Source organism: Musca autumnalis, unplaced genomic scaffold, assembly GCF_047663935.1.
Source record: "Musca autumnalis isolate F117 unplaced genomic scaffold, ASM4766393v1 scaffold_1, whole genome shotgun sequence".
Taxonomy (NCBI): Eukaryota; Metazoa; Arthropoda; class Insecta; order Diptera; family Muscidae; genus Musca; species Musca autumnalis.
Window position 1 is genome coordinate 237,136,655 of NW_027411644.1, and position 14,139 is coordinate 237,150,793.

The 14,139-nt window shown below is 37.7% G+C and overlaps 1 protein-coding gene across 15 annotated transcripts in view; it reads left to right on the plus strand.

Moving 5' to 3' along the window:
• The window catches only part of PK1-R (Pyrokinin 1 receptor), a 159,300-nt gene that overhangs the window by 130,111 nt on the left and 15,050 nt on the right, over nt 1-14,139 (plus strand). For 11 of the 15 annotated variants that reach the window (XM_073960589.1, XM_073960590.1, XM_073960591.1 and 8 more), the window contains one exon: nt 1,966-3,116. In XM_073960589.1, coding sequence (XP_073816690.1) covers nt 2,042-3,116 — 1,075 coding nt within the window. In that variant the 5' untranslated portion in view covers nt 1,966-2,041. The remainder of the gene's footprint in view (nt 1-1,965; nt 3,117-14,139) is intronic. The other 4 variants (XM_073960596.1, XM_073960594.1, XM_073960595.1 and 1 more) reach the window with 2 other exon arrangements.

Genomic DNA, 14,139 nt, shown 5'->3' on the forward strand with positions numbered 1-14,139 from the left:
AATGTCGCTCAGAAAATGTTAGGTATGGCTCTCATTGACAACTAATCGATTTTAACGCTGATATGCAATTTTAACATACCACCAAAGAACTGATGACTTGAGACATGCATTTATTTGGAAGTGTTTGTCTGAAATCTAAACGTAAATTGCTTCTTAAATCCTTTAAGAATCGATCTATAGCTTCTAGGGAGTTTTTATGTGCCATCGTACATTCGTTCCAAATGATAACTTCTATTTAATATTGCATGTGTAGCCTTCATTCACATGAATTTCCACTGTATTGTCCTTTCACCTTCTTATAGTGTATATCTTGTATACCTGACAATACTTAGCTATCGATATGTTGCCTTCTAATCCAAACACTTGATTTCCAATAAGACCAAAGCTTCGTTATTTATAACATCTGGTATATCCATGGATTTGTAACGTACGTAAGTTTTACATATATAGCGCATTTAAAAAAAAATAGGGCACAGGGGATCCGCCTCTACTACGAAATTCAACAAAATATATAGCCTATTTCCACCATTGGCCATCTCTGTACATCATCTAAAAATGATATGGAAATCGGTTGAGATGTTTTGGAGATATAACATATTTAGGAAAAACATGGTTGGGCCTTTGGGTCCCAAATAAGTACCTAGGGTGGGGGACACAACCATCATTGAGAATTCATTTTCAAACCGATACGTTCGCAAGATTTACAAAAATAACGTTTTTAAAAAATAGGGCCTTGTGGAGGTACCCCTCCGAAATTCAACAAAATATATTGGCTATTTTCACCAGGGGTCATCCCTATACATTCTCAAGAAAATCGGTTAAGCAGTTTTGGATATATAACATATTTAAAAAAGTGGGCGGGGTCAGATCGTCAGGCTCCAAATGAGTACCTATGGTCGGAGATACAACCACCATTGCCTCGCAAATTAATTTTCTCACGGATACGTTCGTCAGTTTTGCTAAAATAGCGTTTTTAAAAATTAGGGCATAGGGGAGGTATCCCGCCCTCCGAGATATAACATTTTTCACCACGGGACTTCCCTGTACATTCTCTGAAATTTTCAGGAAAATCGGTTCAGTAGTTTTGGATATATAACATATTTAAAAGGTGGGCGTGCTAAAATAGCGTTTTTGAAAATGTAGGGCATTGGGGAGGTACCCCGCCCCCTTCGAAACTAAAAAAAATGTATAGCCTATTTTCACCGAAATTTTTAATAAAATCATACACACATTGTCTTTTATATAAGTTTACTGCCTGTATAAGCGTGCCAAGAGAACATTTTTCAAACCGTATAATCTGTAAATTGGTATATCGGATTCCATATGAAATATATTGGCAAAGATTAACATTAATTGGGAACGTTCACAATTGTCCAAATAAAGGCCCTAACATTATTTGTGTAGGCTGAGGGTATATCTCTGTCAAAAAAGCCGACTGATATTTTTTACCCGTTTATACAAATTAGAGTGGTTTTAAAAAATCGAAGTCGGATTTTTTTATGTGGCACCCTCAATCGGAATATATTAACACGTGCCACGGGGCCTCAAAGTTTCCATGCACGGGCCCTTTATATTTATAGCTAACATAAAAATCTGACCCGATTTTCAAAATTTTTTGTAGGATCACTTGTTTAGTCACTAAAAAGAACTGGTGAACTGTTTTCATCAATTGGACAATAACCAAATCGGGGACTGCTATATAAAGGGCCCATGGAAACTTTGAAGCCCCAGTGGCACGCACGTGTTAACATATTCCGACTGAGCTCAAACTTTGGCAATCTTAAGTTTTAACAAAACGATACATTTTAAGAGGGTGCCGCATAAAAAAATCCTACATCGATTTTTCCCTTTGCGTTAAAACCAGTCTAATACATATGTATGTATGTATTTTCCTATATGCATATTTGGTGTTGTAATTGACCAGGACATATTATAATTTTTTAAATATGTATATTTTTTATACAGAAAGTTTTAAATAAAAAGTTAAATAAGCATAAATAAAAACAAAACTTTATAAAATAAAATAAAATAAAAATACAAAATGATGGATAACTTGTCAGAAACTTTATCTTCGAATAAATACAATAGCATAACATCATTATCATCAGCTATGAATGAAATAATGAACAATACAACAAAAGCAACACCAAAACAAACTACAAACACCAGTGAAGAAAGTCTCTTCGATGATGACATTTTTTATGAACAACACACATCCGTGGAATACGATTTAATAGCAGATTTCGGCCCGAAACGTGACTCCCTACATGTCGTTATACCTCTGACAATAATTTATGGTTTGATATTTGTGACCGGAGTCATTGGCAACATCAGCACCTGCATCGTTATCAAAAAGAATCGTTCAATGCACACGGCCACGAATTATTATCTCTTCAGTTTGGCCATTTCGGATTTTCTATTGCTAATTTCGGGAGTACCACAGGAGATCTATTTGACTTGGTCAAAATATCCGTATGTTTTTGGTGAATATTTTTGTGTGGGCCGTGGCATTTTGGCGGAGACATCAGCCAATGCCACAGTATTGACAATAACCGCATTCACTGTGGAACGTTATGTGGCCATTTGTCATCCATTTTTAAGTCAAGCCATTTCGAAATTGAGCCGTGCCATACGCATCATTGTACTCATTTGGATTTTGTCCATTTTAACGGCCATACCGCAGGCTCTGCAATTTGGTATAATCTCCATTGGAGGCATTGAGAAATGTGTTGTCGTTCGCATTATTCTCCAACATTCGTTTCAATTATCGACCTATATATTTTTCTTTGCTCCGATGTCGATTATTTTTGTCCTCTATCTACTGATTGGTCTTCATTTGTATCGTTCAAATGTAATCGGCGGTGGTGCTTTGGGTAATGCCGGCAGTCTGGAAAGTGATGGACACTATCGCAACAAAGACACAATGATGAAACGCATACGCCGCGACCTGTCACATGATTTAAGTGATCCTTCAACGGCGCGTGGACGTGGTCGTTTCGGTATGAAAAGTGTCCAAAGTGATACGATTTTATATCGTTACTCTGGTGGTGCTCAAGTTAGTGCTGTGCGTGGACGCATGAATCAATTTGGAACAAAGCGCGTGCTGAAAATGTTGGGTAAGTATTTTTGTCGGTTTTAGTGTTATTATAGTGTTGTAAGGTAGTTTTATACCCTCAGCCATATGGATAAGGTAGCTCCCCCACAAAAGTTCAAAAATGTTTGGAAAAATTGTGCTCACGATAACTCTTGAAGGGAGTGACCGATTTGGTCCATACTTTACACATCCTAATACATCTGCCATATGTATATCAGTTTTGAATATGGACCATTTGTCCACTCATTCGGGTACCTCCCACACAAAATTTTGGATAAATTCACATTAAGGCCTGCTCTCAAATCACATTGATTTCTGTTGAAGCATCATGCATTCGCAGCCTCAATTACGACCGTAAATGCTTTTTGAGGGGCATGTCCATACTTCTTGAGAAAACAGCGCAAAGGTGCCCAAACTTAGTTTCAGTTCGAAGATTGGCAACAATTTCCTGTACTTCCCTCCAATATTTAAAAAAATGTCACTAAAATGGTATGCACGATATCCCTTGAACGGGGCAACCAAGATTATCCAAACGTTGGATCTCCTAATATTTTGTCCAAATTTAGTTTATCTTCTAAAATGGCCGACATCGATCTTCTCCCCCACAAAAGTTCAACAATTGTGTCGATCTGTCCGTAGATGAAAGTTTTAATTCACATAGGCTGAGGGTATATCTCTGTCGACAAAGCCGACTGATACTTTTTTTACTTGTTTAGTCTCATTTTCATAAGACTTGCGTTTTCTAATCAAGATCGTGACAACCTAAAAAACCCTAAAAATTTTAACATTGACCGCGATTTATTTAAAAAGCCATCAGGCGATTTTTTCAGAATCCGCAAACTTCCCAGATGTAAGCATCACTCATTTAATGTTAGTTCGGGCGCAACGTGAACATTATCGAACATATTTGAAATTTATGTGTGAAAGATAACCCTTTAACTGGACCGGTATTGTCCATATCCGAACCTGACCTTTATTTGGTAGAAAAAGTGTGGACGAAATCTATTACTACGTTCGAGAGTGGGGATTTGCCATCTCCGAAAATGTTGATGTTCTGTTCAGGGATTGAACCGCAGGTCGGTTCTATGCACCGGATTGAGTCGGAGCCGTCAATTCAACAATTATGTGTTTGTGTCCGTGTATTGTCACCATGGGTGTGGCAATTTATCCCCGAATGCCTGCTCCGAGCTCCTTTGGTCCCTGCCGAGATATAGATAAATGCCGGACCATTGATCTGTTCCGTTTGCCACATCCGCTTTTACCACATGCAAATAGCGGTAAGATGCAATAGATGTAGGGCATGTTTGCACTTCCGAGGGTGCTCTCGTCTTAGTCGCACCCCGTTATGCGATGTTGCCATGCCAGAACATATCCTAACGTGTCTCCAACTTCGTCGTCCGTCGTCCGCAGTCTCCCCAACAACAAAAAACACAGCATCTTACAGCACAAGCTGTTGTTCAGCTCCCCGGAAAATTATCATTCCTGCAACTAAATTGCAACGGTCTCCGCAATATGATCAGTGAAATTGTGGATTTCATGACTCGGAAAAATATCATAGTCGCCGTGAACTAGGAAAAAACTCACCGTTATTAGTAGCTTGCAACGTTGCGATGTTGACAATGTTTTACGGAAAGACCTCATAAGAAGCGGAGGAGTAGGACTTGCCTTCCTTATACACCAGTCTGTCTATTATATACCTGCATATTTCGCTTGAGCTTGACTCTAGTGGAATGTATGGGAGTAGCAGTAAAGTTTGGTACTGCCGAGGTGGAGCTGCTTAATGTGTACATACCAGAGGCCTGCGTTGAATCAACGCAACTATGTAGTGTATCGCATCATTTCGTAAACAAATTATTCATTGTTACCAAAAGAATTTCCGTTGGCATAATTGAATCATCATAAATCAGCATACGCCAATTATTACTACAAGAATACATTTCTTATCTCATACACTCGGTTTGATTCATTCATAAATGAGTGTGATGTACGAACTACTAATGAGCGATCGTTGTATGATTAAAAAACCACCGCATGAATAGAGAGCATTAATCCAACATGGCATAACCAGGGTGCCAAGTTGGTGGTTTTTCCGCTACTTGTGGTGATTTTTGACGTACAAAAACAACTGTTTAAGCTGGTATGTCAACTGTTTTAAGGTAAAAATCGCTGCAGACCTAGGGTGCGTATGTGGCTGCAGCGATTTTTGCCTCGAAACAGTTGGCATCCCTGGGCATAACGTGTGAGCGAACTGAAAACAAAGACAACACAATTGTCAAACATAGCTGTCTAAAAATATGGGGAATTTATGGGAGAGATATGTATGTTGCTTTGTCATACAAAGGCTGTGTTAGCTAAGAAGGGAATGTGTTTCTTTTCGTGTTACGACAACGTACATTGCCGGACAACTGTGATTGCACTTGATCTGTTAATTTTTTTTATGTGTTTTCCGTTGTTTTTCTTTTCGCTATTCTTATGCATAAAGAATACTCGATACGAAGTCAACACGAACAATTCAAGCAATCACATTCATTTTTACGAAGCAGTAAGGGCCTTTCAATGCGTTAAATATGAACCAGCAATGTTTTTGTTTGACTTTCAACAGAATATTGATTACTCTAACGCAAAAAAGAGAGTGGCGATGTGTACTAGTATCGTTTTATTTTGTGTCTACCTCAAATCACAAAATTGCCACCCGTTGCAGATCACTGGTACATACCGCGACGAATAGCGCGTTATATGCCGGATATTAGTTTGCTTTTAGAGGGCAATAACCGCCTTGTGCTAAGGAACTTGCCCATTATGAGCTATGGTATTCCGTCCTAGGTAATGACCAAAGGGGTAGAGTGCTGACCGAGCAAATTGATAACTCCACATTTTTCACGGTAAATGAACACGCGCGAGGATAAGAGGAGATTGCCACAGCTCATGATATCACCATTGTGAAATGTATCAGACCATGACGATTCCTGGCAATCCGTCATTTCTCTTGGCTCAGACCAGCTTCCTACCATCGTCTCCGTAAATAGAACACCCGACTTCAAAACCTCTGAACGCCGTACTTTTTGGAACCATGGGAAAGCTGATTGACAAGCGTTTAGAGGATTTACAGTCACCACTTCAGAGAGCTGTCCCTCAGATCCTCATTTAGCTGAGAAAACATACCTGCTGGTCGATTACCCGAAATCAGATCAAATTTCCCAGCAGAGACGACAGGACTAACAATTGAGCGTGATGAGCATCGTCGTACGACCCAATAGTTAAATAACTTTCTCCTGAAGTCAACAGGCTAGTATGCGAACATAAGCGGAAAAAGTGGTTAAATCACCTGAAGCAATGCAACATTGGTATGCGATTAAGTAAATGGTGGGCAATGATTAAATAAGTCTCAAGTCCGGGAAAGAAGGATGATAGAACGGTTGTTACTTTCAACGTCATGACAGTAACTGACCCAAAGAGGCGTGCCTGTTATTTTAACCGGGACTTTATTGGAAACCCTGAGAGTGATAGGGCGAAGAGGAGTGTGCTAAGTGCTATTAGAATAGCACTCTCAGTCGAGAAAGTACGACCACAATTTACGATGGGCAATATAGCATTAGACTGGCTTTAACTCAAAGGAAAAAAACCGTTGTCGGATTTTTTTATGCGGTACACTCCTAAAATGTTTAGTTTTGTTAAAAATTTTGCCAAAGTTTGAGCTCAATCGGAATATATTAACACATGCCACTGGGGCCTCAAAGTTTCCATGGGCCCTTTATATACTAAAAAGAACTGGTAAACTGTTTTCATCGATTGGACTATAAATGTGGTTTGTAGAGTGATTTTGTGAATATTCGCTTTTGGTCCCATACAAATTCGCCTTTGGCCCCATACAAATTTTAATGAAATCGCTCTACAGGCCACATTTATTGTCCAATCGCTGAAAACAATTTACCAGATCTTTGTAGTGGCTAAACTAGTAATCCTACAACAAATTTTAAAAATCGGGTCAGATTTTAATGTTAGCTACATAAAGGGCCCATGGAAACTTTGAGGCCCCAGTGGCACGTTTAACATATTCCGATTGAGCTCACACTGTGGCTATCTTTATTTTTAACAAAACTAAACATTTTAGGAGGATGCCGCATAAAAAAATCCAACATCGATTTTTTAAAACCACTCTAATATAGCATACGCCATCCGAAACGTGTAATCATCCAAAGCGTTGGTAATGCTTAAGCAGCTGAACCAGGAGTTGAGTATTTAACAAGTGTCCTCAACCGATCGTTAACCACCCATATTGTAACAGAAGCCTGGAATGGTGACATCTATTGAAGCACAGCAAGGATACCAGCAGAGGTGAATCGTACAGGTCGATTTTCCTCATGTCGCCAGTAGCAAAGATTCTAGAGACACTACTCTTCCCCACAATGAGAAGCTGTTTTCCATTTGCCTAACGTCAACATAGATTCCGAAAAATGCATATAACTTCAACAGCATTTCACGTTATATACACACATATCAGTTGAGGACTGAACTAAAAATGGCCTTGCTACCGAAGAGTCATGGTGGCTCTTAAGCTATGGAAAGCCTTCAGTACTGTCAACCATGCCAAACTCTTTGAGGATATAGAGAAGACTACCCTCCAACTGTCTTTTAAACGTTGGATAATCAATTATAGTTGTGGATGCCAGTCGTTTGTGGAATTTAGGAACAAGAGGTCCAAAATCCGTAGAGTGAAACAGGCAGTTCTACAAGGCGGGGTGAAATCTCCCAAACAGTTTAAACTCCTCTTTCTTTCTGAAATCCCACACCTTCCAGACGGCAATGTATGCGGATTTTTGTAATATCTTGGTGTCGGGTCCTATCATCGATAACATATCTGATAGGTTAAATGCCTACATAGCTGACCTAGTGCACTTCTTCCATCTGAGGAATATGAAAATATCCGCCGCTAAATCCACTACCACACTGTTCACCACATGGACGACAGAAAAGAGGCTCCCACTAAAGATATTGGTCGATGGTGTCCTGATTCCGACCACTAACAAACCCAAAATATTGGGTTAACGGTAGTATTGGGTTCGATAGTATGTTTAAGTCGTCCACGCAAGTCATAGCTATTTGCGCATGAGCATCCCTGTTGCGATTTAATGGACAGTCATCCCCCACCCAGGCACGTCAGGAGTAATCTTCATCATCTAGAAAGATAGGTCATCTGCCAAGGTAAACACGAGTAGTTTTAGCCCAGTTAAGATCTGGACGCATCCGCTTAAGTTCGTGTTGGAGCCGAATTGATGTCTCGATACCCATTACATGTTCTGGATTGGGATTGGGACCACAGGAGACGCTGCATTTGTTTAGCTGCCCAGCTAACCCCACTCACTTTCCTCCCGATTATTTATGAACGCAACCAGTCCAGGTGGCAAAATTTTTGGGATACAGAGGAACCAGAACCAGCTAACTGAAATAATACACGAACGAACATATTTGCGTTGCAACAACAACAACCTGCTAAATGTCAGGCGTTGCAGTTCGACTGTAGCAAATGTTCGAAGAGAATAAATAATTGTTTTACAAACATCCCAAAAGGGACAAGGGAGACTTCTCTCATATCAATGAGTGCACCCCGATTCATATTAGATCACTCATATGGGACCTACTGTTTATCGCAGAGTCCGAAAGGCATGTCTTACGACACCACTTGTAGAGAAGTTGTACATGGTTGAAATACTTAGGAAATGTCACCAACATTACTGAGGTGTATTTTACCGCCGCACAGTGGTTCAGAATAGTTTTTTCCTGGTCAAAACTCTGAAACTTTTGAGCGGATAGAGATATTTTCATAATTTTTCGACAGATAATATACGAATTCGGTCTTGTAGTTGCAGAGGAATTCAAGGTCAAAGTTAAAAAATTAACAAAAAATACTTCTTCCAGAAATTTGCAAAAATGACGTTTTTTTCCAAAATTGCGAAAAATGGTCGTCTTTGTTAAAATTTCTTTTGTTTTTGTAACAGCTACAAAACAAACAAATGAAATAGTTGTAAAATAAACAATGAGTAATGTTGTTAAGCTGAAAACAGATACAACGTTTGATTAAAGTTTTGCGTTGGGCGTCGAGAAAAAAACAACAACAACAGGGCGACGACGATACCAAAGTCCAGCGTTTATCTGTTTGTCGGCATATATTTCAAATGAATTTGAATTTTTCGGCATCATGCCCAACAGTGTAAAAACGGCCAAAACGACACAAAACTTTAATCAAACGTTGTATCTGTTTTCAGCTTTATACTGTTACAGAATAGCCCTACTGTAGACCTATTCTGTATCTTTTATCGATAGAAAAGTTATTAAAATTCTTTTGTTATTGTAACAACTACAAAACAAACAAATGGAATTGTTGTAAAATAAACAATGAGTAAAGTTGTTAAAAAGTTACAGAATAGAGGGGCTGAACCACTGTCCGCTGTTGAACATTTGATGTTGCCTGGCCAGGGACCTTCTGAGTGCAAGGCGGGTGTGCATACCACTGCACCAAGGTGGTACCCCGAAGAGAAAGGCCTTGGTAAAACTAACAGCCTGTTTCACTATGTCGAATGAAAGTGAAAACGAAAGAAAAACTAATTAACTCGTGTATGATTTTCAATATTTGTAGTTGTTTAGAAGCAAACGCAACGTCAACATTACCATGAAAAGCTAAGTTTAGGTGTTTTTCGTTCGCATTCATTTTCTTTCGACATAGTGAAACAGGCCCTAAGATTTCTGTTCCGTCACTTGACTAAGAGGATTGAGAATAGCTATGTACGCTCGAACACTCGTGCCATTCTAGATATTCTTGCGTTTATTCCGTTGTCTGAAAACCAGGAACAGTTTGCGTAAAATCCGTTCATTGATTTCTTACTCACGACTTATCATTGGTTCAGTAGTCAATTGTTCCGCTCGGAAGAGTTTGAATTCTGTATCTTTTATCGATTCAAAAGTTGTTAAAATTTCTTTTGTTTTTGTAACAACTACAAAACAAACAAATGGAATTGTTGTAAAATAAACAATGAGTAAAGTTGTTAAAAAGTTACAAAATAGGCCCCTAGGTTATATCTCTGTCGGCAACACCGCCTAATACATTCTTACTCGTTTTATTACACATTCAATTCACAGAAAAATGAATTTTTGTTTATTCTGAAAATGATTCCAAATGAACCAAGAAGCTAATTCCTGAAACACACACATACACTCAGTATAGAAATTGTATGAATGTAACTTAATCATGAGTGTCCTCAGGTGTTATTAAATCAAGATGATAATAAATTATGTTCTTACTTCAATAATTGATTTTCCTAGCACTAGACAATTATTATGTCATGAATTTTCAGAGAATGCTTGCTACTACGAGAACCAAGAACGGATTTTAACTTGTCAGTATCTAGCTATTATTTATTTATTACATTTTAGTAGAAAAGTACATAGTACATACATACATACATACGTAAGTATGTACTTGCTTTCGTAGAAACAATATGTAGAAGAAGCAAAATAGGAAAAATTTTGCATTACTAAGATACATATATTTTTTTAAATTAATTTTATCACAGCATAAAGTCCCATAATTTTGAAACTACTGGTAATTATATTATTTTGTAATAGGCTCTCGTTGCTCGCAAATTTTTGTGGGATACAGACTTGTCCTTTCTAAGAGTCCGTATATTTAATCATATGTATCCACATTTTCATGTTTGTCATATAACAGGTAATGATATAGCAAGTGGCGCCAACTATCCCAATTTTCATAAGCCCTTCAATATTTACAGTTATCATTACAATATGTTCAAATATCGATGGCACGAATCACTGCGTTAGAAAATAGAAAGTGATGTCTTCTAAAAATAACACAACTACTGCTTCTGGTTATCTCTTAACTAATTTGCACAACAAATCTGTTGCCTGTCCAGCTGAAACAACACAAATAAGTGTAGTATGCGGGATATGTTCCAAGCTGTTGCACTGTCTGCCTTTAATAACCGCAACACGTGTTGTAAATTTTGTTGACTTACGCTGCAGAAAACAATTTCATTCGGTAACAATGTTGGCGATAACATGACAATGTTTGTTTAAGGAAATAGAAGCGGTTGGTTATTTTCTTTACCTCCTATCATAGTATTAATGGATATTAGCCAACAAATGCTTGTTTTGGATGGACCATCACAGCCATTAGCGTGGATTTTTAAACAATATTTTTGAAGGGACCATCACAGCCATTAGCGTGGATTTTAAACAATATTTTTGGAGAGACCATCACAGCCACTAACGTGGATTTTTAAACAATATTTTGGAAGGGACCATCACAGCCATTAGCGTGGATTTTAAACAATATTTTTGGAGAGACCATCACAGAAATTAGCGTGGATTTTTAAAGAATATTTTTGGAGAGACCATCACAGCCACTAGCGTGGATTTTTAAACACTATTTTTTGGGGATCATCACAGCCACTAGCGTGCATTTTTAAACAATATTTTTTGAGGGACCATCACAGCCATTAGCGTGGATTTTTAAACAATATTTTTGAAGGGACCATCACAGCCATTAGCGTATATTTTTAAGCAATATATTGTTGAACAGCCATTAGCGTGGATTTTTAAACAATATATTGTTGGAGGGGCCATAACAGCCATTAGCGTAGATTTTTAAACAATATTTTTGGAGGGACCATCACATCCATTAGCGTGGATTTTTAAACAATATTTTTGGAGGGACCATCACAGCGATTAGCGTGGATTTTTAAACAATATTTTTGTAGGGCTGAACACAGATATAAGCGTGGATTTTTAAACAATATTTTTGTAGGGCTAAACACAGATATAAGCGTGGATTTTTAAACAATATTTTTGGAGGGACCATCACAGCCATTAACGTGGATTTTTAAACAATATTTTTGGAGGGACCATCACAGCCATTAACGTGGATTTTTAAACAATATTTTTGTAGGGCTGAACACAGATATAAGCGTGGATTTTTAAACAATATTTTTGGAGGGACCATCACATCCATTAGCGTGGATTTTTAAACAATATTTTTGGAGGGACCATCACAGCCATTAGCGTGGATTTTTAAACAATATTTGTGGAAGGACCATCACAGCCATTAGCGCGGATTTTTAAACAATATTTGTGAAAGGACCATCACAGCCATTAGCGTGGATTTTTAAACAATATTTTTAAAGGGACCATCATAGCTATAAGTGTTGATTTTTAAACAATATTTTTTAGATGGACCGTCACAGCCATAAGCGTGGATTTTTAAACAATATTTTTTTAGAGGCACCATCAGAGTCATATGTGTGGATTTTTAAACATCATCGTGGATTTTTAAACAATATTGTTTTAGAGGCACCATCACAGTCATAAGTGTGGATTTTTAAACATTAGCGTGGATTTTCAAACAATATTTTTTAGATGGACCGTCACAGCCCTAAGCGTGGATTTTTAAACAATATTTTTTTAGGGACCATCACAGCCGTAAGCGCGGATTTTTAAACAATATTTTTTAGAGGGACCATCACAGCCATAAGCGTGGATTTTTAAACAATATTTTTTAGAGGGACCATCACAGCCATAAGCGTGGATTTTTAAACAATATTTTTTAGAGGGACCATCACAGCCATAAGCCTGGATTTTTAAACAATATTTTTTAGAGGGACCATCACAGCCATAAGCGTGGATTTTTAAACAATATTTTTTAGAGGGACCATCACAGCCATAAGCGTGGATTTTTAAACAATATTTTTTAGAGGGACCATTACAGCCATAAGCTTGGATTTTTAAACAATATTTTTTAGAGGGACCATCACAGCCATAAGCGTGGATTTTTAAACAATATTTTTTAGAGGGACCATCACAGCCATAAGCGTGGATTTTTAAACAATATTTTTTAGAGGGACCATCACAGCCATAAGCGTGGATTTTTAAACAATATTTTTTAGAGGGACCATCACAGCCATAAGCGTGGATTTTTAAACAATATTTTTTAGAGGGACCATCACAGCCATAAGCGTGGATTTTTAAACAATATTTTTTAGAGGGACCATCACAGCCATAAGCGTGGATTTTTAAACAATATTTTTTAGAGGGACCATCACAGCCATAAGCGTGGATTTTTAAACAATATTTTTTAGAGGGACCATCACAGCCATAAGCGTGGATTTTTAAACAATATTTTTTAGAGGGACCATCACAGCCATAAGCGTGGATTTTTAAACAATATTTTTTAGAGGGACCATCACAGCCATAAGCGTGGATTTTTAAACAATATTTTTTAGAGGGACCATCACAGCCATAAGCGTGGATTTTTAAACAATATTTTTTAGAGGGACCATCACAGCCATAAGCGTGGATTTTTAAACAATATTTTTTAGAGGGACCATCACAGCCATAAGCGTGGATTTTTAAACAATATTTTTTAGAGGGACCATCACAGCCATAAGCGTGGATTTTTAAACAATATTTTTTAGAGGGACCATCACAGCCATAAGCGTGGATTTTTAAACAATATTTTTTAGAGGGACCATCACAGCCATAAGCGTGGATTTTTAAACAATATTTTTTAGAGGGACCATCACAGCCATAAGCGTGGATTTTTAAACAATATTTTTTAGAGGGACCATCACAGCCATAAGCGTGGATTTTTAAACAATATTTTTTAGAGGGACCATCACAGCCATAAGCGTGGATTTTTAAACAATATTTTTTAGAGGGACCATCACAGCCATAAGCGTGGATTTTTAAACAATATTTTTTAGAGGGACCATCACAGCCATAAGCGTGGATTTTTAAACAATATTTTTTAGAGGGACCATCACAGCCATAAGCGTGGATTTTTAAACAATATTTTTTAGAGGGACCATCACAGCCATAAGCGTGGATTTTTAAACAATATTTTTTAGAGGGACCATCACAGCCATAAGCGTGGATTTTTAAACAATATTTTTTAGAGGGACCATCACAGCCATAAGCGTGGATTTTTAAACAATATTTTTTAGAGGGACCATCACAGCCATAAGCGTGGATTTTTAAAC